Below are 26157 nucleotides of genomic sequence, written 5' to 3' on the forward strand. Positions count from 1 at the left end.
CTTAAGGTTTAGTGGCATCAACCTGCTGACAAAATAGGGCAAACAGCCAGAAGAGAGGAAGGACTGTCCGCCACATATTCCAAAGGTGGGCTCTTGCTTGCACGTCCTCTCAAACCTAAAGCTCTCCCACATTGCCTGGATCAGCCTCAGGAGACTTTGTGAGCAAGCCCCAGCATCCAGCTATAGCCCCAGAAATTTTAACCTACTTCGTGTACTCAGCCAACTGCGAGGACAATCCCTTCTGCAGCTTGAAAAAGCTGTGCTTTTCCTCCCAATTACACTGCCACTACTCACAGTATTTACTTTTTACTTCTGAATATTACAGAAGGGCATGGTGTTTCTATGCCTACAGAGGGAGGCCTTGGCTTAAAAGTTTAGGAGATCCCACTCTAGAATATGTACTGTAAGACATTTCAACGATAAGAAATCACACAGACGAAAGACCAAAGCAAATGCTAGGTGTGCCTGGAAGGTCTTAGAGCTCAGGGTGCAGAATTCTGCAGGCTACAAAGCATCAAAGGATGGAATGAGAGGCAAAGCTAGAGGAAGATAACTTCAAGTCTGGAAAATTCACAGGAAGGGTAATATGGCATGATAGTCTATGGACTAAAAGTCTACAAGCCAGATAGGAGAAAAAAAGGGGCCCCGAATCACTCGCCTCAGATCGCTCAAATCGACACCCCCATTCCAGCCTCTGAGCATCACCCCTGGAGCCTCAGTCAGGGCCCCATTGTCTCCAATGAATCACAGGACACGCTGCTGGGGAGCAAGAGTAGTGAGGGTTTCTGGGTTCCTCGGCTGGAGCCGCAGCTCCTGGGGTGGGGGTAGGGGTTGGATAAGTGAGGCTACGCAACTGTAACCCCAGTCCTCCAAGGGCATCCCGCCGGGGCAGCTGGGCCATCTGAAGGCAGAGGGCCAAGAGCAGGTGCATCCAGGAGGCGGCCTCTGGCCCCCAGTGGTAAAAGAGCAGCCGGAGTTGCCAGCCAGGCGTACAGGCTCAGATGGGATGAGATATCTCGGGGCATGGGCATTTTCTAGCACTCTCGCATCACGGATGATATCATAAATAACAAAGGCTCTGAGTACAGATACAGCTCATTGACTGAACTTCTTACAGCCCCCCTGGGGTCTCATTGAAGACCCCTGTAAGAAATCAGCCCTTGGCTGTTAGGCATCTGTTTAGCAGTAGAATCTGGGCAGGTTTTAAAACTCAAGTATTTGGACATGGAAAGCCACAAGCTTACTAGAGTGGCTCTGTTTCAGTTCCAACAAATACACCCTTTAATGTAATGCAGTTAATGACAAATAAAATCACATCTGAGGCTTTGAATGAATTGTGATTAACTTTATTAATATTTTAAAATATGAAAACTGTAAAACATAGTATTTATGTAAACACCTGAGGACTGTTCAAGTGGGTACAGCATCTTCATACAAACAACTTGAAAGAAGACCAAGTTTAAGTAAGAATCTTATGACATATAAGGAATAACATAAATGAAGCTATTCTTTAAATAGTTGCATTCATGTCTAAAGTACATTTGGTTTTCTAAAAAGAAAATGTACATTCTTGCCCCTGGTGAATATTTTATTGGCATTTACAACAAATGGCTAATACTTTTATAACTGATTCTCATAGCTTATAAACATTACATCAAAGTTACACAAAGTAGTAACAATAAACATATAGCACCATTTCCTCTTCAAAGTTCTAACTTATAAAATAAAGCCCCAAACATGGCTGGGCATGGTGGCTCACGCCTGTAATCCCAGCATTTTGCAAGGCCGAGGTGGGTGGATCACCTGAGGTCGGGAGTTTGAGACCAGCCTGACCAACATGGAGAAACCCCATCTCTACAAAATTAGCTGGGCATGGTGGTGCATGCCTGTAATCGCTGAGGCAGGAGAATTGCTTGAACCAGGGAGGCAAGGTTGCAGTGAGCCAAGATCGAGCTATCGCACTCCAGCCTGGGCAACAAGAGTGAAACTCCATCTCAAAAAAATAAAAATAAAATAAAGCCCCAAACAATAAGCCAGAACTAATATATCTTTCAAAGTGTAGCAGAATAAATGGCTCAGAACTAAGCAAATTAATTAGAAACATTGCATAGGACAGAGAACTTCCCTGTATGGAAACCAATCTACAGATTGTTTCATATCCCCTGAAGAGTAAGCTGAGAGGTACTGGTGATAGCAAACGATGGACGTATATTTTTTACGAAATCAAAACATCTAACTATATACACAGTTCATCATTACCTCTGTGGCAGTGCAAAGTGCCAGATTAAATTCAAGAAAAAAAAGATTTACTTGTGTGTAAACCTACAGGTATAAAACAATATATAAATATGGTAAAGTACCATATGAGGAATAAACACATACAATATATATCTTCAAAAATTTTGGACACAGGTATCTTCATATAGAGATTTAAGAAAAGAATGCCTGGTTAAATGTCCAAGCTTAGTGAAAATATGGAAAGTTTAAAATAATAGGTATTTCACTGAAAAAATGTAATCCGACTCCATCCAAACAACCCTCGTAGTATAAATATCTCCTGCATAAAATGACAATTCTATAATTTAAAAAATTTTATCAAAAACTGGTAAGAACACTTTATGAAAGCTTATAAGCTTGCTTTTTTCCTTTAAATATGATCAAATACAACATACAGAGAAATAATAAAAGGAAAATAATTTATATGGCTATTCCCTTTCTAGATATACTGATAGAACATGAATGGAACACCACAGAGTATCACACAAAATATTTGAGAAAAGATGATATCTACAGGTGCACCTTTAAATTCTCTGGTGAGGAAAAATTCTCATGGATTTAATTATAGAAGTTGTCAATCCCTGATATTTTCCCCTTTGGGATTTAGCTGTTTTGGTTCTAGATATAAAGGTTAACCAAAATCAAAGGTTTTTCTCTGTTAACTACATTAAGTATATTTGTAAACTGTACAATGAAAATTTAAAAAGACATAAAGAACTGCCAATTTGAATATGCCAATACTAACATGTTAAATGCTTTTTAAAGAAGTAGACTGGGGGAGTGGCAGCTGTGCCTCCCGAAGCTGGTTGGTGACTCCAGGAAAAAAAAAAAAAGTTGACTGAACTGTTAATACAGTTCTGCAATTCTGATAAAATATTTTTATAGGAACTGTCTACAAAACAAAAACTGCTAAGAGAAATACTTTTAAATTAAAATGTTAACAGTACACCTGAGAATTATGTCCAATCTAAACTTACACATTTTTTTTCAATTGTATTTTCCTTCTTTAAGTTTTTCAATGTAGTAACACAGCTTTAATGCTGGCCCCAGCTTCAGCCCCATATACTTCATCATCACATCACTCTTGAGTAGGAACAGAGCCTTCCCATCAATTTCCTACAGAGAGAAGGAAATCATAATCATTAATAATGCTTTCATATCAAGTTATTTATACATAAGAACATGTAAAATAGAGCAGCTGTATACTCCGGATATATATTCTCTGAATATGCTTTATTTCCTGAAAACTATTAAAAATATAATTTATACAGTGCAGCATCATTTGATAATTTATGAATTCAGTTCAAATTTTAAGAAAAAGAAAATTTAACCTTGTATCTTCAAAAAATGTCCCAAGTATCAAACAATCTGACTTTAAATACTGTGTGTTAAATAAAATACTAAATATATCTATGACAAAAGGTCAAAAATTATGAATGGTAGAAATGAATTTCAGATGATCAATAACTTTCTGAGAAGGGCCAGGAATATGTCAATATCAATGCAAACTGTAAATGTGCTATACAGTGTTGTCATTTTGTTGAAGGCTAATCAGTTAGTTGTCCGAAGCTGGTTAGATGCTAAAACTACTGATTTTCTTGCGATAGTGAAAAGGGTACCTCAGATAATAGATCACTCATTTGATTTGTTAGAAAACACTGAAAATATTACTTAATAGTCACAAGGCATCCTCCTAAAATTCTTTATTACCTTAACCAATTTATGTCATGGAAGCATATTATTTGGTATTTGTGAGTTCCTGTTTAAAAGGATGTACTTAATCTTATAAAGTTGCTGGATTCACTGGAGGAAGGCCACCCTGTAATAGCTTGTGGTCAACCCCTCCTACTCATGGTCCTGGCACTGAGCTGGGAGCAGGTCGGGGAGGATCCTTGTATCTGTCATTACAAAGGGGAGGTACACCTGAGAGTTGCAATGCTGAATCATCGTATCTTGAGAAGTTGAAGCAGTTTGTATTTTAGGCACCTGGATACTCAAAGAACAGACCATTAATCTACCATTTAAGGAACTAACCTTGGGAAAAATAACCTCTCTCACATATGGAAAAATCAGTTGATAGGGTTCCCCCACCATCCACACAGCATCCAAATGAAGGGCCTGCACAGAGGTCATTCAAAGGCATTACGGCAGGAAAACCGGATCAAAAGATACATTACATGTTGCCTGAAGAGGTCGGCGAGGGGGCCTGATATCTGAGGATCTGTATGTTTCATAAACTGTATCACTTCATCCACAGACCAGGTTGAAGGGTCCTTAGAGAAGCCTTGTTTCAGGACACTGGGATCAGGTACAGCTATATAACTTGGAGCTTCAATGGGGGGGAAAAAAGACAAATCATACTTGACCTGATCATTATCCTGAAAGAAGAGATGTTAGGTAGGGAATAATGGTCTCATTCCTGGAACCTTTTGTTAAGTTCCCCAACAAGGTCTCAAGACTCCAACTGTGAAAGCTTATACAAAAATGATGTGAGGACGGCTACATAAGAGCATCCCATCTGACCTCCCCCAAACAACAAAAGCAGGTTCAGACGTTACCTTAAAGCTTCAAAGATCACAAAACAGACTAAGCAATCCAAGCCTCTTTGGCCACAGACAAATATAGCAAAAGATCTGTTACTCGGGTAAAATTAGGTTAATCTAATCTAACCTATGACTGCTCTCTTACTTGAAGTCTTTCAAGGAATTTCAATCTCTCTCTATCTGTCTAGACTAGGTATATTTTACTAGCTAAATCCGATGGAAATTCCCCAAATTTACAGTTAGTTTTTGTTTTGTGTTGTTGTTGTTGTTGTTTTGGTTTTTTTGAGACAGGGTCTCGCTCTGTTACCCAGGCTGGAGTGCAGTGGCACAATGATGGCTCACTGCAGCGTTGACCTCCCGGGCTCAAGTGATCCTCCCACCTTGCCTCCCAAGTAGCTGGGACTACAGACACATGCCACCACTCCCAGCTAATCTTTATATTTTTTGTAGAGACAGGATTTATCCGTGTTGCCCAGGCTGGTCTCAAACTCCTGGACTCAAGCAATCTGCCCACTTCAGGCCCCCAAAGTGCTGGAATTACAGGCATGAGCCACCACACCTGGCTAAATTTAGTTTTCTAATTGTTTAAATGCATTCACTTTAATCAAAGAATTTCAATAATCCCATTATTTTTGATAAACAAATTAGTCCTTTTGCCAAATATCTCTGATGTATCCAATAAGAATATTTTTAGCATCACTTTACTCTTTAGATTCCTGTCTCTCATGGCTTAAATGCTTATCTGAATTTTGAAGAAGACAAGATTATTTTCTGCTAAGCTAGGTCAGAAATAACTTTAACATTTAATTTAATTCCTTTATCATATTTAATCGCATAGTAATAGATATTTTGGTTGAAGGTTTATACATTAAAAAAATACATAACTGAGACATGAAACAATTTAAGTGCTCATACCTCAAATGGTCTTAGCTGTTGTGCTCTTTACTAAGTTGTGATGAAATCTGTGTCCTGACAAGTATTCATTTACTCAACCAGAGCCCTGAAGTCCCTAAAGTTAGTGTGGATAACTGAAGTGAATTTTGTACTTAGCTAGGAAGATTTGTTTCTCTAACCAAGGACCGTCAACACAAATTTGATGTTTTTTTGTGTGTGAATTAGCCAAAGGAGTACCCTTTCTTTCCTATCCTCTGGGCTGTGGCCATTTTAGAAGCATTTTAAGTATATTTACCTAGGGGAAGGATAAAGAAAAACAGAAGATAAAAGAATTTACAGTGGTTAATTTTTTGTGTGTAGCTCTGAATTTTATTTCTTTCCAACATCACAACGATGATGGGAAATAAAAACTCTATACCAGAATATATTCTTCCCTCCACTCAGAGAAAAAAATGTTGGTCATATCTACAGAGAAATTCTGCTAGGCTGTATCAACCCAAGTAAAAATGATGATGGTGTAGACCATGCTGTGCCTAAGGCATTCTGACAATTTAGACAGAAACACCATCTCCTTTAACTTAACAAAGACACAACATAACATGAAAAAAATCATTGGCAAAGCTAATCATATCTCTAATTTAATGTACATTTTTGTGGAATTTCTGGTTTCTGTCATCATAATCTGGTACATTTATGTTTTGAATAACATGTAACTAGTTTTACAGTTTACTGCAGATAAACTATATGTAAAAAGATATGATTTGAGGTATAAAATTTTATAGTAAAAATAAAACCATAAGATTTTCTATTTTAGTGTATTATGAAAATATAATTTAATTGGGCCTACATCTTCAAAACAGAGAAGTTTGCAAGCATTACATTATTGTTATTCAAATAATTACATGAAACAAACTAATCATGTGGAAAAATAATCAAAGTCCAGTCATGCTTTTCTCCTGAATGGCTCTGTCTTATATACACTGGCATATCAATAAATATTTCTAGAATAAATATAATGAAAGTATGAAAGTGATCTGATTCCCCCCGACATCATTGGATTTCTTTCCTATAATAAAGATCAGCAATATTTTTCATTCAAATAATGGGACAAGGCAGGACAGGAAATTGTGTCAGCATCACTGGCTGTCAGGAGTGGAATCAGCTCTAGGTAACAGTTCAAATGCCTTAAAAATAATAGTAATGACACCTCTAGACAATTTCTAATGGAAATGCGTATCTATTCTTGGGAGGTGCAAGCAGTACAGAAGTTAAGAGTACAACCCTGGAGTCAGAGTGTTTGAGCTCAAGGACTGGCCCAGCCACTCTCTAGCTGAGGAACCTTAGCCAAATGACTTCAAATTTCTTACCTGAAAATGCTTACCAGCACCTACATTTCAAGGAATTGTTGTAACAATATAATGTAGGAGGCCATATGAAATATTATATGCCTGGCATACATCAGATAGTGATGAAGATGATGATTATTTCTATTACCAGTAAGTAAATTACTAGAAAGCAATGTTATTACTATTAGTCTCTACATTGCTAAGAAGACCAGAAGCTAGCCGTCTGAAGCCCCAATACCGGCTACCTTAGTGTTTGACATACATTTCGAAGTAAGATATTCACCATTAGAAGTAACCTTATACTGAGAAAGCCTATCGCCAAAAGGTCATACTTTGTGAAAATACTTTAAAATGCAAGGTATACTAGCCATTACGGAATAAGCATCTATTGTTAGACTCTGCAAGCTATGTCACTCTAAAAGCAGAGACAATCTCCAGAGGGGATGGGGCTGACAACATTAAATGTGTCATGGTGTGTGCACAGTGTGGTTGCCCATAGATAACACCCATGATCAAAGGCAAGGGTTCCCACTTCCTTCACTCCTCAACCTTGCCTGCATGCCTACCTGGAGAAAAAGGACAAAACACTTATTCCCACCCTCACTCTCCTGCACCCTTAATCCTTCAAAGGTACAGGGTATTAGCCCTCTTTGCACATGGAAGGCTGTTTTGGCCCCTTTCTTTCTTTCTTCTTTCTGAGATGGAGTTTCACTCTTGTTGCCTAGGCTGGAATGCAATGGCACGATCTCGGCTCACTGCAACCTCTGCCTCCCGGGTTCAAGCGATTCTCCTGCCTTGGGCTCCCGAGTAGCTGGGATTACAGGCATGCATCACCATGTCCAGCTAATTTTGTATTTTTAGTAGAGACAGGGTTTCTCCATGTTGGTCAAGCTGGTCTCGAACTCCCGACCTCAGGTGATCTGCCTGCCTCGGCCTCCCAAAGTGCTGGGATTACAGGTGTGAGCCACCCCGCGCCTGGCCTGTTTTGGCTCTTTCTAAATGGCAACAGGATGTTGCCCTATTTATACATGTCATGTCTTCCTGGTGGGTCTGAGGAAGGATGTGGAGAGTGAGGAAACGGTGTGGCTGTGGTAACAAGATGCCAGCCCGAATCCAGGTGTCAACACAGGCTGAGGCCAGGAAGGTCTCAAAAGAGACTAAGAAAAGTGTACAACAGAAAGGAGAGGGACTGTCTTTCCAGGCCTCAGAGTCATGAGAGGTTTGTGAGTCCAGACAGTACCCAAGGAAATGATAAATTACAACTGCTCAAGCACTACTAATCTGAGAAGTCTCTATCAGAGACATGGTTGGTGATCCAGATCCCTAGAGACAGTTCTGTGCTGTCAAGAGGATTGGAGGATCCATAATGGTCTGACCTGACAGTGATGTGAAAGGGAAGACTCAGCCTCCCAAATTTTAGCACTTTCTCCAATGTGATACTCTCAGGGGATGCTGTTAGGTGTGAAAATCTCAAGGCAAAAGACAAACACATTGAGAGTCACTATTTTTGAACATACCTTCACTTTTCCTCTGCATTTGGAATTTAACTTCATGGAGACTGCTCTTGGGGGGTATGTCCCCAACTAGTGGTGAACTTGTGGTGCCTGGCATACTTTGAGAAAAATCCTGGGAGACTGAAGTATGAATATACATAGGATTTCTACAGGCAGGATTCAAATAATTTCCTGAATTTAGTGATGAGCTCTTAGAATCTTCTGAAAGATTTTCCTCTTTGGGAATGGCACTTCCCCCAGCAAACAATGGTTCTTCTACAGGGAAAAAGACAAAGGAGGCTATCTTCAATAGACTTACAATTCAAATACTACTAAAAGGTAAAACATCTCATCCCTAGCAACAGTTCACTTAACTTGTGCTATACTGAACCACAATGCTCTAACACAAAGTTCATGGCTATCCCCTCCTCGGTATGGATGCATGCACTGATTGATTGAGACAGTTTTGCTCTTGTTGCCCAGGCTGGAGTGCAGTGGCGCAATCTTGGTTCACTGCAACCTCCACCTCCTGGGTTCAAGCGATTCTCCTACCTCAGCCACCCGAGTAGCTGGGAGTACAGGCACCTGCCACCACGCCCGGCTAATCTTTTGGGGTTTTTTTAGTAGAGACATGGTTTCATTATGTTGGCCAGGCTGGTCTCGAACTCCTGACCTCAGATGATCCACCCGACTTGGCCTTCCTTGGCATTTATATTAATGGACATTGTCCTACAGTCCAAAGTGATTTCATATCACCTATATTTTTCGTAGTAACTTACTATCATTTGCCAGTCTTGCCACCAAGACTATAAACACCTCACTAAAGCATTTGTTTTTAGAAATGCAGTTCTTCATTACTATTTGTTATAATATGATCATACAGTTGGTTTCTAACATTTGTTTACTACTTGGGCAGTTAACACATTCTCTGGAGAAAGGCAGTAGGTTTTTCTATTCTTCTTTCTGCCAGTTTTTAGCAATACAAAAGTGAAGGAAAAAGGTTATTACAATTTTTTTTAATCTATGGAGAAATGACAGCTGTGCACTTCTGAAGGGAATGAAGGGTTCAACAAAGCTGTCCAAGTAGTAGCCTAACTGCCAAACTTATTTGGGCAAATTTACCTCCCTACCTCCAATACTACCACCCCAAGAGTATACACAAGTGGTAGCAGAGAAACATTTCTTCCCAATCCTGGGAGGTGTAAATGCTATTTACCTTCAGAGGCATACTCCTTTGTTTTGGGGAGCTTAGGAGAGAGAGGAACAACATATGGTACAGTTTGCTGAGGAGATCGTTTGGTGCTTTGCCTTTCTGTTACATTTTCTTTTGCTGTTTTCAAAGAAAAAACAGTTGTCTGTTGTAACGAACTAATAAACTCAAGCATTTTCATATCATCAGCATGAAACACTTCTGTTTCTACATCATTTGCCTACAATACCTTCATTGAGAATTTCTCAATTATTTGATGTTCATGAATAACATGTGTCTACTTCATCCTGTTTTATATTTTCACTGAAATAATATTCAAGAGTTAAAAGCATTTCCAGAAGGAGTATATCTAGGCTTCTTTATTCTGGGGTTATCAGATCTCTCTAAATATCTCACAAGGCAGTGAGGCAACCCATTAAAATGTGTCTAAAATGGCCTGGGAAAATTGTTCCCATGAGCCGGAGGAGTTAAAACTTTAGAGAAATTAAATGATATAATATAATGAACATCCATTTTGTTAAGTAACAATCCTGGCCTAGAGCTACCCTTAAAACAAGTCTACTGCTTACTTATCATTCAACCAAATGCACTTCTACCTAAAGGACCACTCTGTAAAACATGATCCTGAAAGTAAAGACAGCTTTAATTATCAGTTATACCCTAAGTATCAACAAATATCCTGATTTAACTTCCAACTAAAAGGACAAATAAGGTATAAGAGAAATCTAAAAAGTCTGATAGTAGACCTCAAAAGAGAAGAAAGATTGCAATGAGCATCAAAGTCAAACTTCATCAGGTTCAAAATTTCGGCTGAGGGCCAGGCATGCTTCTCAAAATCTTATGATGAGCAACCTTTAGCTCAATCTAGTTACTCAGTGAATCCCAATGAGTCCAGTAGAGCTCTTACCACTTTAGTTTTATTTTTAATAATGGACTATAAAACCAACAGGCAAAACATATCTCATATTTCTACAATTAAGACATTAAATTCTAAGGAAAGAAATAATTGGCTTTTCATACCCATTTAATAATATGGAAAATTCAAGTTCTAAAATATAGTTTTCTATAAATGTTTATGTACCTCAGAATCTCGGCAAGATTAGAAAAAGTATCATTTATTTGTAATGTACTCATGCTTTATGAAAAGTTTATCAAGCTGGGTATGGTCTACTATCTGGGGCTGAAACAAATATAAAATTGACTCGACTTCTGCTTCTGGGTATTGTAGTAAGCTAAGGGAGGAGAGTGTTCCTACAGAGATAACTAGGAAAAGCCAGGTAATTTACAAAGTATTTTTTAAATCATCAGAGAAGCACTTCCAGGATGACTGATGAAAGACCTCCAAAAATCTACTCCTTCATAAAAACAATGAAAACACTGACAAAAACTATAAAAACTATCTTTTTCAAAACTCTGGAAACTAAAGACTTGCCACAATCCAAAGTGTTTAAGAAAAATGGATGGATCTCAGAAAAAAACAGCAAATTCTGTGGCATTTTAACTTGCCCTAATATAATCCCCCTCACCCCATTTTCACAGTAGCCTTGAAAACCAACACTTCACAACAACAGCAGGTGTGAAAAACAGCCACGCAATAATCGCTGGAGGGGGCACAATGGGTTTGGAGCTCTCCAAAAGCCCCATGCCCAGAGAACTATCACTATTAGACCAGTCTTGAAGCTCACTGAAAAAGCTCCTTTTCAGGGTTTGTCTTTTTTTGACCTAAATTAGAGCTTGTTCTGTGTGAACAACCCCATCTCCAGGGCATCTGACGGGGGAAAATGGTGGCAACTGTTTAACTTTGCAGCTGCCTGAGACAATATTACCAGTCAGGGCTAACAACAGGCTGGCCAAAAAGCTTAAAAGGAAAAACTTGGTATAAGATGTCCCCTAGGAGACTTTGAAAAACACAGACATATTCCTGGGAATCTAGATGGTTCACATGCATGCGCACAGATGTATACATGCACGCTCAGGAAAGACATGAGAACACCCTAATCTTTCATCTCTGGCTGACCTTGAGGCTCTGCACAAGGTCGACTTACAAGCTGCCTCTTGGAGCACTGAAGTTACGTCCCAACACACACAGAAAATCCCTTGTCCAAGGCTGGGAGATATACTGGTTCCAGGCATTTAAGGAAATTTCTACCCAATCATTAGCTAACCACATTAAGCTAACCAAGCAGACTTCAGTGGCCACTCTTAACAAAGAAATACAGACTTTACAGAATTGGTCGAGGAAAAGTCACTAAACAGCACCAGCAACAACAACAAACCCTAGGGAGAAGGGAATCTGATTTCCAGAGTTGCCATTATATGATTTTTAAATGTCCAGTTTTCAACAACAAAAAAAATAAGACATGCAAAGAAACAATATGGTCCACACAAAGGAAAAAAAAAAATCAGTCAACAGAAACTGTCCCTAAGGAAGCCCAGGCATTGGACTTACTAGACAAATACTTTATTTTGGGACACAGTCTCACTCTGTTGCCCATGCTGGAGTACAATGGCATGATCTCAACTCACTGCAACCTCTGCCTCCCAGGTTCAAATGATTCTTGTGCCTCAGCCTCCCAAGTAGCTGGGATTATAGGCACATGCCACCACACCTGGCTAATTTTTTTTTTTTTTTTGAGACAGTGGCTCGCTCTGTCACCCAGGCTGGAGTGCAGTGGCGCGATCTCGGCTCACTGCAAGCTCTGCCTCCCGGGTTCACGCCATTCTGCTGCCTCAGCCTCCCGAGTAGCTGGGACTACAGGCGCCCGCCACCACGCCTGGCAATTTTTTTTGTATTTTTAGTAGTGACGGGGTTTCACTGTGTTAGCCAGGATGGTCTCGATCTCCTGACCTCATGATCCACCCGCCTCGGCCTCCCAAAGTGCTGGGATTACAGGTGTGAGCCACTGTACCCAACCTAGACAAATACTTTAAATCAACTATTATAAATATATTCAAGGAACTAAAAAATGAAAATCATGTCTAAAGAACTAAAAAAAAGGCCAGTGTATTAGTCCGTTCTCACGCTGCTAATAAAGACATACTGGAGACTGGGTAATTTATAAAGAAAAAGAGGTTTAATAGACTCACAGATCCACATGGCTGGGGAGGACTCGCAATCATGGCAGAAGGCAAAGGAGGAGCAAAGGCACGTCTTACATGGCAGCAGGCAGAAGTGCAGAGCGAAGGGGGGAAGCCCCTTCTAAAACCATCAGATCTCATGAGAACTCACTCACTATCACAAGAACAGCATGAGGGTAACTGCCCCCATGATTCAATTACCTCCTACTGGGTCCCTCCCGTGACATGTGGGGATTATGGGAACTACAATTCAAGATGAGATCTGGGTGGGGACACAGCCAAACCATGCTCCCTCATCTCTACTAAAAATACAAAAATTAGCCAAGTGTGGGGGGCACACACCTGTAGTCCTGGCACCCTGGAGGCTGAGGTGGGAGGATTGCTTGAAACTGGTGGCAGAGGTTGCGGTGAGCCAAAATCACACCACTGCACTCCAGCCTGGGTAACAGAGCAAGACTCTGTCGCAGGAAGAAAAAAAAAAAAAAAAAAAAAAAAAAAAAAAAAAAAGGAAGTGAAAAGACAACCCCAAAGAATGGGATAAAATACATGCAAAGCATATACCTCATATAGGACTTGTATCCAAAATATACAAAGAATTCTTATGACTCAACAATAAAAAGACAATGAAACCAATTAAAAATGGACAAAGGATTCGAACAGACACTTCTCTGAAGATATACAAGTGGCCAAAAAGCACAAGAAAAGATGCTCATCATCAACTACTGGAAAAATGCAAATCACACCATAATGAGATACCATTTCACACCTGCTAGAATGGGTATAATGAAAAAGATGGACAATAACAAATGTTTAAAAGGAGAAATTGAAACCTTTATTCACAGCTGATGGAAACGTAAAATGGTATAACCTCTTTGGAAAAGCCTGTCAGGTCCTCATCAAGTTAAACAGAGTTAACCATATGACCCAACAATTCCACTCCTAGGTTTGTACCTGAGAGAACATGTATCCACACAAAAACTTATATACAAATGTTCATTGCAGCAGCATCCCTAATAGCCAAAAAGTGGAAACAGTCCAGAAGTACATCAATTGATAAATGGATAAACATAATATAGCCATACAATAGAATATTATTCAGCCATAAAAAGGAATGAAGCACTGATGCATGCTACCACATGGGTGAACCTTGAAAACATAGGGTGGGCAAAGCGGCTCACACCTGTAATCCCAGCATTTTGGGAGGCCAAGATGGGCGGATCACTTGAGGTCAGGAATTCGAGACCAGCCTGGATGACATGGTGAAACCACGTCTCTACTAAAAATACAAAAATTAGCTGGGTATGGTGGTGTGCACCTGTAGGTCCCAGCTACTCAGGAGGCTGAGGCAGGACAATCGCTTGAACCCAGAAGGCAGAGGTTGCAGCGAGCCAAGATCACACCACTGCACTCCAGCCTAGGCAACAGAGCAAGACTCCGTCTCAAGAAAACAAAACAAATAAACAAAAAAACACATTATGCTAAGTGAAAGAAGCCACACACAAAGGCTGCATATTATACGATTCTATTAATATGAAATGTCTAGAATAGGAAAATCTATAAAGACAGAAAGTCAATAAATGGTTTCCAGTGGTGAGGGGGAAGAGAGATTGAGGGATGATAGTTAATAGGTATGGGATTTCTTTTGGGGGTGATGAAGATAGTGGTGATGACTGCACAAATCTGTGAATACACTTAAAAAATATTGAATTGTATACTTTTAAAAGGGTGAAATTATGGTATGTGAATTATATCTCAATAAAGTTATTGTAAGAAAAGCATCCTCAAGGTATAGCAATCATAGGAACTAATAAAATCAAAGTCCAGAGGGGGAAGAACCATTCTAGTCTAAACTGAAGATTTCGTCATATTTTTTCCCTGTAGGAATCTGCTGATCCTTGGCACTACAGTGAAAATAGAACTTGACACAGGCAGAGGGCTATACCTAGGCAAAAATAAATCAAAAAAGATTTAGCAGCTTCACACAGCTGGAGTGACAAATCAGAAACTCAAACTCATAGCTGGTTTTCCCCCATGGGATATTTGCCAAGTTCTGGAGCTATACAGGAAGCTGGGGAGTTAGGCTGAAAACTCTTAAAAGGCACGCTGAACTCTCTCACAGTCTCATGATGCTTAAGAAATAAAGACCCACCAGGGGGTCTTTATTTTATTGTGTGTTTGTGGCAAACACACAAGCCACCTAAACACAGGTGCGAAGTTGTGATAATACACGAGGAAGAAGGCTAAAGAGCTGAGCAGCAAACCTCTGAAGGAGAGAAGTACAATTCCCCATAGTCTTTCAAGGCTAAGGAGCTAGGGAATTCCCAGGTTCTCAATCAAAAGCCTGGGAAAGTAACACCTGAAGAATACCGAGGAATCAGGAGAGAGACTGAGTCTTACTAAAACTGCTATTCAGTCCCAACCCAGCTCAATCACTGAATGGAATGAGCCCTCCTTTCTGCTTAAAAAAGAGGAAACTTTTTAAGGTAGAAATCTGGAGCTTCTGCGGATCTTTTATATACAATGTCCCACATACAAAAAAATAGTGGTAAACATGTAAAGAAGTAAGACCATATAACCAACTATTGAGAGAAAAACTACTGGTGTCAGTAGACAAAGACTATAATGCAATTTTGATGAGTATGTTCAAGAAAACAGGAAAAATGGACAGAAAAGATCAAAGAATAAAAAATTTCACCTGAGAATTATAATCTATTTTAAAAAGCAGAGAGCTGATAGGAAAGTAAATTGAGGCAACCACTTTGAAAAACTGTTTGGCAGTATCTACTAAAGCTTAATCTACGCATTTCCTGTGACCTAGCAATTCCCTCCAAGATAGATACAGGAACAGAAAGATGTGTATAGAATGTTGATGATAACACTATTTATAAGAGTACAAAACATAACACTATTTACAAGGGCACAAAACAGAAAGCACTCAAATGGATACATACCATGGTAGCATATTTATACAACAGAATATTATACAGCAATGAGAATGAATGACCTAACTATATGCAACAATACAGATGAATCTTACAAACATAATGATGGGCCAAAAAAGCTAGGCACAAGACTAAATGCTGTATAATTCCATTTCTATAAAGTTCAAAAACAGGCAAAAGTAATATATGGTACCAGAAATCAGGACAGTAGGTATCCTTGTGCGAAGTGAGGGGTAGTAGTGGATGAAAGGGGGTTTGACACATTAGCAGTGCTTCTAGGGTACTAGTAATAGCTACTTTTCCAACCAGGGACTGATTATACAGGCATGAAAATTAATCAAGCTACATTCCATGTATAATTTTCTCTATGTATACTATACTTCAGTAAAATGTCTTTAAAATTACTGCTAAAATATGCAAACACTAGATTTGTCAGAATCAAAGTCTCCTAAGAAGAGCACTCTATCTTAAACTATTTTTGAGTCACTTATTTTAAAAAATGTAAGAGAAATGGAATACTAGACGTGAAATCTTAGTAATAATCAACCTCATAACATTTATATGCAACTTCTTTAACTACAAGCTAACTTAAGAAAAACATAAGAGTTCCAACTCAAAGCCATTTTCAAATGGCTAAATTAAGCATTCTGTGAGAGAAAATTAACCCCTAAAATAATGTAAAATATGTGGATTATTCAGTGTATTTTTTCAAATAGTTACCTATTCTGATTATTTGATTAATCTGAAAATTCAAACATTCTGTGTTCAATTTAAAGAAGAATTACATTTTCTTTAAAATCTTTCAGAGAATGGGGTTTTGTAAATTACTGGCATTCTTAATGCTTTGTGTAAGAAATCAGGAAATGGAGCCTGGCATGGTGGCTCAGGCCTGTAATCCCAGCACTTTGGGAGGCCAAGGCAGAAGGATCACTTGAGGCCAGGAGTTTGAGACCAGCCTGGTCAACAAGGTGAAACTCCACCTCTATCAAAAATACAAAAATTAGCCAGGCATGGTGGCAAGCACCTGCAATCCCAGCTATTCGGGAGGCTGAGACAAGAGAACCGCTTGAACCCAGGAGGCACAGGTTGCAGTGAGCCGAGATGGTGTCATTGCACTCCAACCTGGATGACAGAGTGAGACTCTGCCTCCAAAAAAAAGAAAAGAAATCAGGAAACTGTACTCTCAACATCTCCAACTCGTATTTTTCCCCAAATTACTCTTAGAAACAGAAAACCTATCAATACACAGACACTCCTCTTCCCACACAGGTGGCCCTTCCCTTTCTAGCCATCTTCCAAATTTCCTACCATTTTTGATGACCTCCTACCTCTCCTGAAGAAGGGAAAAAAAGGATAATATCACATGAAAACATGAAACTTCACTCTTCCTCTTCCCCCTAGTTCTGACAGCTACCTTTTGTTGCTCCTACTTCATGCCAGGCATAATGCAGGCTAAGAACGTACATATACTTTCGTTCAATTTCACAACTAAAGAGGTATCCACTTTGCAGATAAGGAAACTAAGAACTAGAGAGGCTCAGTTCTTTGTCTATGGGCACACAGCTAGTTAACAGCAGGAACTGAATTAAAATGTAGGCCGGTCAGACTTTATACTCTTTCAGCATACAGATTACAAGGCCAGGATTGGAACCCAGGTCTGACAAACTCCAACACCTGTGCTCTCCATGCCACTGCTTCTCCATGTATACTTTTTGCAAGCATGTCACAGTATCATACCTTTATTTCAAAGGGACTCACTGGACAGCTACACCAGAGGGGAGAAACTGGAAAGAGGACTCCAGTTAGGAGCCTGCTTTACTAAACCAGAGAAGGGGTTAGTACAGTCTGAAGCAGGGTAGTAACAAGGAAATGGAAAAAAGGGGATGGATATGAGAGATGTCACTGAAGTAGAGGAAACAAGCTTTATGAAGAAGGGTGTGGGTAACCAGGAGGACCAGAAAAAAAAGTAGTAGCTACAGACGTGGTACCCACGCTTCACACTTGAGTGGCACGTGAATTAGAATCCCTGGACTTAAAAAGATAGCCTGTGATGGTACTCTGTATTTCCAGAATCAGCAGCACCTGGCCAGAAAACCATGCGGCAATAACACCTGAGAACTTCAGCTACTCTTAAAAGACCCACATACAATCCTGCCATGATCAGTAGAACATAGTTAGCTTTCATGAGTCACATGAAAAAGAGACAAACCACTCCCAAAAAGCAAACAGCACTTGCATAAAAGCTGAAAGAGCTTTCTTGCTTTAGGGATCAGAAGCAAGAAACCCGCTTTTGGTTCTACAGGGCTATCTTACACCTACCCTCTTATTCAGGCATCAGTTTGGGGTTCTTATGGAAGAGAAGCAACCATGGTTCAAATGTCAAATTCAAGCATATCACAGGGCTGGGTGTGGAGGCTCACACCTGTAAATCCCAGCACTTTGGGAGGCCAAGGCGGGAGGATCACTTAAGGTCAGGAGTTCAAGACCACCCTGGCCAACATGGCAAAACCCTGTCTCTACTAAAAATACAAAAATTAGCTGGGCATGGTGGTGGGTGCCTGTAATCCCAGCTACTCGGGAGGCTGAGACAGGAGGATCGCTTGAATCTGGGAGGCGGAGGTTGCAGTGAGCCAAGATTGCGCCACTACACTTCAGCCTGGGGTGACAGAGCGAGACTCCGTCTCCAAAAACAACAACAAAACCGTATCATCATTTGTCAAACCTCAATGACTGCATCAAAATCATCTTTATAGCCAATGGGCTCAACACGCTTTGCTAACTTCTGAGGATTATAAAGGTCAGTAACTTTAAAGCCATACTTCAGTCTAATAGAGAATGTTTAACTCTGTGAGGTAGTCAAAATGAAGCCAAACATAAGTAAGCCATGGGCTTTGATTCTCCAGTTCATTATGAATACAAGCAATTTCTTTCCTATTTTGAATGAACAAAAACAACTGTATGTTATACATTTCTAATTAGTTCACTGTGGCTAAAATGTTTACTTTGAGGAGAACACAAGGAAAAACAATTACACAAGATTCTCAAGTTAAACAGAAGTGTAAGAGTTTACATTTTCTCTCACCTGACTGATTTTTATCATGCTCTGCAGAGCTGTGAGTATGACCCCTGGAAGAACTAAAAGGCTGGCTACTCAAAAGGTTATCACACTGCAGACTGTGGCAGAAGTTCTCAAGAAAGCGAAGAGCAAATGATGCACTGTTCACTGGAGGGAGCCGGATGGAATGAGTTTCCCCATCAAAGGAGGCTATTGGGGAAAAAAAAGGATGTCAGTAATCTCAGAGAGATGAGAAATACAACACTAATTAAAAAAAAAAAAACTATCACTTTAGGAAAGGTATTATAAGTCTAATTTGTGTTTTTTTGTAATTCATAAAAGAATAACCTTAAATTATAAAAGCTCCTCTCAAACACAATAGCCTGTATTGGTAAAAACATCCTCATTTGAAAATACTCTTAAGTCAACAACAACAACAGAAACTCACTGATCTATGTAACACTTCCTTCTATTCCAAATATTCCATGAGTATGAATGTTGTGGTGTCTGATCATAGCCACCAACTGTATCTTATTGCTTAATGACTTCTTGAGTCACATATTTATTTAGAGCTTCTTATAGATAAAATATATTATCAGCCAAGGTACTCTGCCTATAGTGAGGTTAACACAGCATGTAAAACGAAGAATCTGTGACTTTTGTCCCAATTTACATTATTCTGACATAATTTGTCCATTTTAAAAGTAAACTTTTCAAACCAGGGCTTAAAGTCTATACACATATATTATAACTCCTATAAATGTCCTATTATACTAATATAATAAATATTACAGGCTAGCTGCGGTGGCTCACACCTGTAATCCCAGCATTCTGGGAGGCCAAGGTGGGCAGATCACATAAGGCCAGGAGTTCAAGACCAGCCTGGGCAACATGGCAAAACCCTGTCTCTACTAAAAATACAAAAGTTAGCCAGGCATGATGGCACATGCCTATAATCCCAGCTACTCAGGAGGCTAAGGTGGGAGAATTGCTTGAACCTGGGAGGTGGAGGCTGCAGTGAGCCAAAATCACACCATTGCACTCCAGCCTGGGTGACAGAGTGAGACCCTGTTCTAAAAAGAAGAAGAAGGAAGAAAGAAGAGGAAGGGGGAAGGGGGAAGGGAGAGGAAGGGGAGAGAGAGAGAGGATTGAAGGTGGATGGAAGGGGAAGGAGGGAGGAAGGGAAGGGAGAGGAGGAGGGAGGAGGACGGGGAAGGGGGATGGGGGAGGGGGATGGGGAAAGGGGAAGGGGAGGGGGAAGGGGAAGGGGAGGGGGAAGGGGAGGGGGAAGGGGAGGGAAGGGGGAAGGGGAGGGAAGAGGGAAGGGGGAAGGGAAGGGGGAAGGGAAGGGAACGGACTGAATTAGACAATGTATTAGATAAGTATACCAGTTATCACTTCTCCTCCACGATTATCTGGCTTCAGGTATCCAAAAACAGTTTTAGTTTCAAGGGCACAATCCACACAGGCCTGCACAATCCGGCGAAGCACCACATTCACTGGGCCCGGGCCAAAGTGGTCAGGCAGCTGCTGGATTCTCTTCGGATCCAGGTGAGGGCCAAAGTTTCCATGTTTGTTTACATAGACACAGACTTGAGGAAAAATGCATATGCAGACATAACAATGAGATTGATTAAAAGAAATTTTGTGAAAACACTACATAATCAATTACTATATCCCACTAGCCACTTCACTCACAGAAAACCTAAATATAGTTAATATCAATGATCATTTCTGCTACCTAAAAATATGTAGGTAAATATATTTTTACATTCATGCAAAGACACTGAACCCACAAAGAAACAATCAAAATGTTTATTCAATTTTTTAGAATCTTATCCAAACTGATGACATAAAACCTACAGACATTTTAGGAACATCACAAAATCAATTATTCATACATTCTCACATTATATAAAATGGCACAAAGACAGATGAATATTTTCATCTTTTAATTGTATACACAGTATAAGAATTTCCTTTCAAAATGGGTCATCTTGCTATGCTCTTTTTTGGACTGAATTTCTTTTAAATCACCAATACTGCACCTCAATTGTATTTTCTAAAGTAACCAAATAATTTTATATATAACAGTTAAGTTATATTGATATATATTAATATTTTATTAATTTTAAGAAAATAAAAATGTTCCTTCTATATATACCAAGATTCACGGAAGAAAATTTTAAAATAAACTCTTTCCTTAGTATAATAAAAGCATATGATATAGAAGCAATTCATCTATAATCACATAAATGCCAACTTCCAATAATTTTCTTTACTGAGAATCAACAAATGCAAATCAATATACACTATAAAAACATGAGGGAAGCTGGGCGCAGCTGGTCACACCTGTAATCCCAGCACTTTGGGAGGCCAAGGTGGGCGGATCAACTCAGGTCAAGAGTTTGAGACCGGCCTGGCCAACATAGTGAAACCCTATCTCTACTAAAAATACAAAAATTATCTGGGTGTGGTGGCACATGCCTGTAGTCCCAGATACTTGGGAGGCGAGGCAGGAGAATCACTTGAACCCAGGAGGCAGAGGTTGCATTTAGCCAAGATCACGCCACCGCACTCCAGCCTGGGTAATGAAGTGAGACTGTCTCAAAAAAAACAAACTGCTGGGCGCGGTGGCTCACGCTTGTAATCCCAGCACTTTGGGAGGCCGAAGCGGGCGGATCACGAGGTCAGGAGATCGAGACCACGGTGAAACTCTGTCTCTACTAAAAATACAAAAAAAAAAAAAAAAATTAGCCGGATGTAGTGGCGGGCGCCAGTAGTCCCAGCTATTCAGAGAGGCTGAGGCAGGAGAATGGCGTGAACCCGGGAGGCGGAGCTTGCAGTGAGCCGAGATTGCGCCACTGCACTCCAGCCTGGGCGACAGAGCGAGACTCCGTCTCAAAAAAACAAAACAAAACAAAACAAAACAAAAACAAAAACAAAAACAAACAAACAAACAAAACATGAGGGCACATCACTACCAAAAATAAAATAAACTGTCCCCCTAAGAAGCATGTTATTTTTAATCATTAATATTGCAAAACTTTCACACACACATAGTCTATATTTAGTATAAGAAAACTGATCAATCTCAGTTTTGCTCTGTTGAAATATACAATTCAACTTTGTGGCAACAGCCAGAGGAAGGACTGTTATCCTTCAGAAATGAAATAGCTATTAAAAATTCAACCCACGGTGCTGATGACATGGACTAATTCTACTGAACACAAGTGAAGCTAAACAAGGATTTCAATGTTTTATATCCTTTGTGTTATATCCATTTAGCTAGTCTTTCCTGCTAATTAAAAATCAGAAATAATAAACTGAAAAAAATGAGATATGTTACAACAATCATTTTAAAAGTGACTTCTATTTTTTTAAAAAAATTTACTTTTAGTCAGGAAAGAAAAATTAAAAGGAAAAAAAAGTCCAGGGAATAGGAGAGTGTAAGGGAGATAATTTTTAAAAGGCATTAAGAAAAGGTTTGAGGCAGCTTTGAAAATACATACAATACAAAAAGACAAATTTTGAAATGAGATAAAGGGAAAACAAGAATAGATTTGACAATGTAAATTTCATAAATCTTACTTAAATGGATAAAATACTTTAAGAGTATCTGAATTTTCAAGTGACTCATGTATTTAAAGACTTTTTCCTTAATGTAAAATGGAACAACCAGAATTTCAAAATACTTTAATATGAAAAATGCTAAGATAAATGTTTAATATTACCATCTTTTTCCCCTATTATTTTATTTCCAGGACTTCGAAGACACTGAAAATAATACAGGATAAAAGATTAGTAATTCTATACTATTTTTAAAATATGAATTTACCTGTAGACATCACTATTTTACATGGCCCAGAACCGACGTCTTTATATAACATGCCACGGTCTCTGGTCAGCGATTTTAGAGAAGCTGCAGATGTAGAACATATCACAGGCAAAGGTTTTTCCTGTTAAAAACAAAGGGAAAAAAACGCAAGTATACAATACTCATTAATATATCCTTAGATAAGAAAGTCAGAAAATTATAAATATCATTGGTTTACAAAATTATTAGTTATCAGAAGTCCTCAGGTTGGAAACTCGTGTGTGTGTCATGAACTGCAGAACTTTCCAAACTGAGCTTCTCAGAGGTCCACGAACTGTCCAGGTAGGGGAGAAAGAGACCAAATGGCTGGGATTCCCTGTCCTACCCCTGCTCCAACTAATCACACCTTAGCCAAATTAGTTTATTCCATAAAATGTACTTTATTTTTTGAGGCTCCCTGTAAGACAAGTTTTTTCACATTGCTAAAGAAAAGTCTGTAAATCTCTAACCCAGAGCAATACCTCCAATAGAAAAAAAAAATCTCAGCAAAGCAGAGGACAGTTTATTTTCAGAAAGAAGTTGCTCATCTAGTTAGTCTTCGCTGTGTCTAACCTACATTTCTCCATATTACATATAATAATTCTGACAAAATCACCACAGATGGCTTGCTAAAGTCTATACAAAATTATGCCTACTGCCTATAAGAACCAATGTCTCCTGAGCATTGTTAAACTTCACTAGCATTTTGTTTATTTTACATCAACTCTTGGGGTTTTCCAGGAGCTACCTTCAAACATGACTCTCCAATATAAGAGAAGGGACTCCTGTGCACAGAAAAGGTAATAACAGAGGGCATTTACAAGGCAGGAACAAAGGAGTAAAAAATAGAACATTCAATGTTGCTGGAATTTATTTGCTTAAATTAATGGCTGTCGTTTCGGTTGACAGTAATCTAGTAAACCACATTTTTTGTTTAACATTGATACAGTGTTCTTTATCAATGTTAAAGAAACGAAAAATGTGATTTTTTTTTTTTTGTCTTGCTATGTTGCCCTGGCTGGATTTGAGCTCCTGGGCTCAAGGGATCCTCCTACCTCTGCCTCCCAAAGTGCTGGGATTATAGGCATGCGCCACTGCCTGGACACAATCATGTTATTTTTCAGTACTGAATTATAATGACTGGGTTGATCATGTCATTCTTTCACTATTTTAAAAATCTGAAATCTGAATCCTTTGTCTTGAGACATACCAAGATAGTACGTTTGCATTAACACTGAAAATTGAATAAAGGTACATTTACTGAGAAAATGTGCTCCTGCACTCCTCCCTTAAGGGGAGGAAGAAAACGACAACTTGTATCCAAATATGACATAGACCCCATAAATACATACAAGTATTATGTATTCATAATAAAAAGTAAAAATTTTTTAAATAATTTTTAAAAGATTAAAGTACCTACCCCTTCTCCATCCCCATCATCAAATAAACAATGTTTTCAAAGAGAGCTCTCCAAAATTATCAAATTAGCTTGGAACTGGAAACTAAAGGAGTCAAAGGAAACTATTTGGTGTTATCTTACATTTTCGCCATTATACCAACTAATCACAAAGACATTTCAGAAGCTGGAAAATATACATACATGTTAATTTTTTAATGCATTTAAAATATTATTTCACTTTAAATTTCACTATTAACTTTTCTTACTTTTATTTTTCATTTAAAAAATTTCATCTGCTACCATTTATATTAGAACAATCTGCTTGATTTTTTTCAATGTTCATGACTATATTTTTGAAATATTTAGCTTTGACTTTTGATTTTTATTTTGTAAATTTTGAGTGTTTTTAAAGAAAAATACCAGTATCAATATGTTTTAAAATCACAATGTTATTTTTTTTTTTACCATACAGCAAACATAAGTTGAAACAAAATGGAAATGTTATAGATACTGATATGGGATGGCTGAACTCAGGAACGTGTAAGATAATACTGCTGGCATTTAATTCAGTCAGCCGCAAGAGATCTGAAAAGATTCTATGTCTTTATATTTAGAGTGCATCTCTTGTAGACAGGATATATCTGGGTCTTTAAAAAAAAAAAAATCCATGTTGATAATCTCTGTCTTTTTAACTAGAAAGGATAATCCACTAACTTTTCATGCAATTACCAGCATGTTTGGATCTGGGTCTACTTTTTTTGTTGTTGTTGTTTTTTGAGATGGAGTCTCACTCTGTTGCCCAGGCTAGAGTGCAGTGGCGAAATCTCGGCTCACTGCAACCTCCACCTCCTGGGTTCAAGCAATTCTGGTGCCTCAGCTTCCTGAGTAGCTGAGATTACAGGCACCTGTGAACATGCCTGACTAATTTTTGTATTTTTAGTAGAAATGGGGTTTCGCCATGTTGGCCAGGCTGGTCTCGAACTCCTGACCTCAGGTGATCCACCAGCCTCAGCCTCCCAAAGTGCTGGGATTACAGGCGTGAGCCACCACGCCTGGCTGGGTCTACTATTTTATCGCCTGTTTTTGATTTGTCTCCTCTGTGTTTGGTTCTGTTCCTCCTTTTCCTTTCCTTTTCTTCCCCCCTTTTGAGACAAGGTTTCACTCCCGTCACCCAAACTGGAGTGCAATGGCACCATCTCAGCTCACTGCAACCTCCACCTCCTAGGCTCAAGCAATTCTGCTGCTGCCTCAGCTTCCCATGTAGCTGGGGCTACATGCGTGCACCACTGCACCCAGCTAATTTTTGTATTTTGTGTAGAGATGGGGTTTTGCCATGTTGCCCAGGCTGGTCTCAAACTCCTGGGTTCAAGTGATCTTTCTGCCTTGGCCTCCCAAAGTGCTGGGATTACAGGCATGAGCCACTGTACCCAGCCCCTCCTTTCGTTAATAGTTTATATTCCTTAGAATATTTTATAATGAATATATTTGAATATTCAAATATTCCTTAGAATTACATTTTAATTTTCTATTGGCTTTTTAGCTATACTTCTTTGCTTTTTTTTTTTCACAATATGCCCTGGGGATTAGAATGTACATCCTTAACTTTCTACAAGCCACATAAAGTTAATATTGTACCACTTCACATAAAATGGTGAAATCTTGCAATGATATAGGATCCATATCCCCCACGTCAGGCCTTTATACTACAATTGTTTCATGTCTGTTAAATATAAACTCTGCAACACTGTATTGTAATTAGTTACAAATAGTCATGTTATTATAAGTCATTTGCATTTACCCAAAGATTTACCATCTTCAAAACAATTCCTTTCTCTTTGAGAAACCAGGTTTCCATCTGGTCTCATTTTCCTTTAAGCATTTCCTGCAGTGCTGGTTCGACAGTGATTTATCTTAGTATGCTTTTATCTGAAAATGAAAATGTCTTCACCTTCATTCTTTTTTTTTTTTAAGAAATATTTATATCTTTTGTTCCATAGAAAAGAGTAATAAGGGCCGGGCGCAGTGGCTCACGCTTGTAATCCCAGCACTTTGGGAGGCCAAGGC

The 26157-nt window shown here is 39.0% G+C and overlaps 1 protein-coding gene across 3 annotated transcripts in view; it reads right to left on the reverse strand.

Moving 5' to 3' along the window:
* Positions 1–1330: 1330 nt before the first annotated feature.
* The window catches only part of SCML2 (Scm polycomb group protein like 2), a 140503-nt gene continuing 115676 nt past the window's right edge, over positions 1331–26157 (reverse strand). The window contains exons 9-15 of one of the 3 annotated variants that reach the window (XM_032756653.2): positions 22677–22797; positions 20227–20430; positions 18866–19048; positions 9770–9883; positions 8578–8829; positions 4455–4606; positions 1331–3393 (exon numbers count right to left, since the gene is read on the reverse strand). In XM_032756653.2, the coding sequence (XP_032612544.1) occupies positions 3265–3393; positions 4455–4606; positions 8578–8829; positions 9770–9883; positions 18866–19048; positions 20227–20430; positions 22677–22797 (1155 nt within the window). In that variant the 3' untranslated portion in view covers positions 1331–3264. The remainder of the gene's footprint in view (positions 3394–4454; positions 4607–8577; positions 8830–9769; positions 9884–18865; positions 19049–20226; positions 20431–22676; positions 22798–26157) is intronic. The other 2 variants (XM_032756654.2, XM_032756655.2) reach the window with 2 other exon arrangements.

This window comes from Hylobates moloch, unplaced genomic scaffold, assembly GCF_009828535.3.
Source record: "Hylobates moloch isolate HMO894 unplaced genomic scaffold, HMol_V3 SCAFFOLD_7, whole genome shotgun sequence".
NCBI lineage: Eukaryota > Metazoa > Chordata > Mammalia > Primates > Hylobatidae > Hylobates > Hylobates moloch.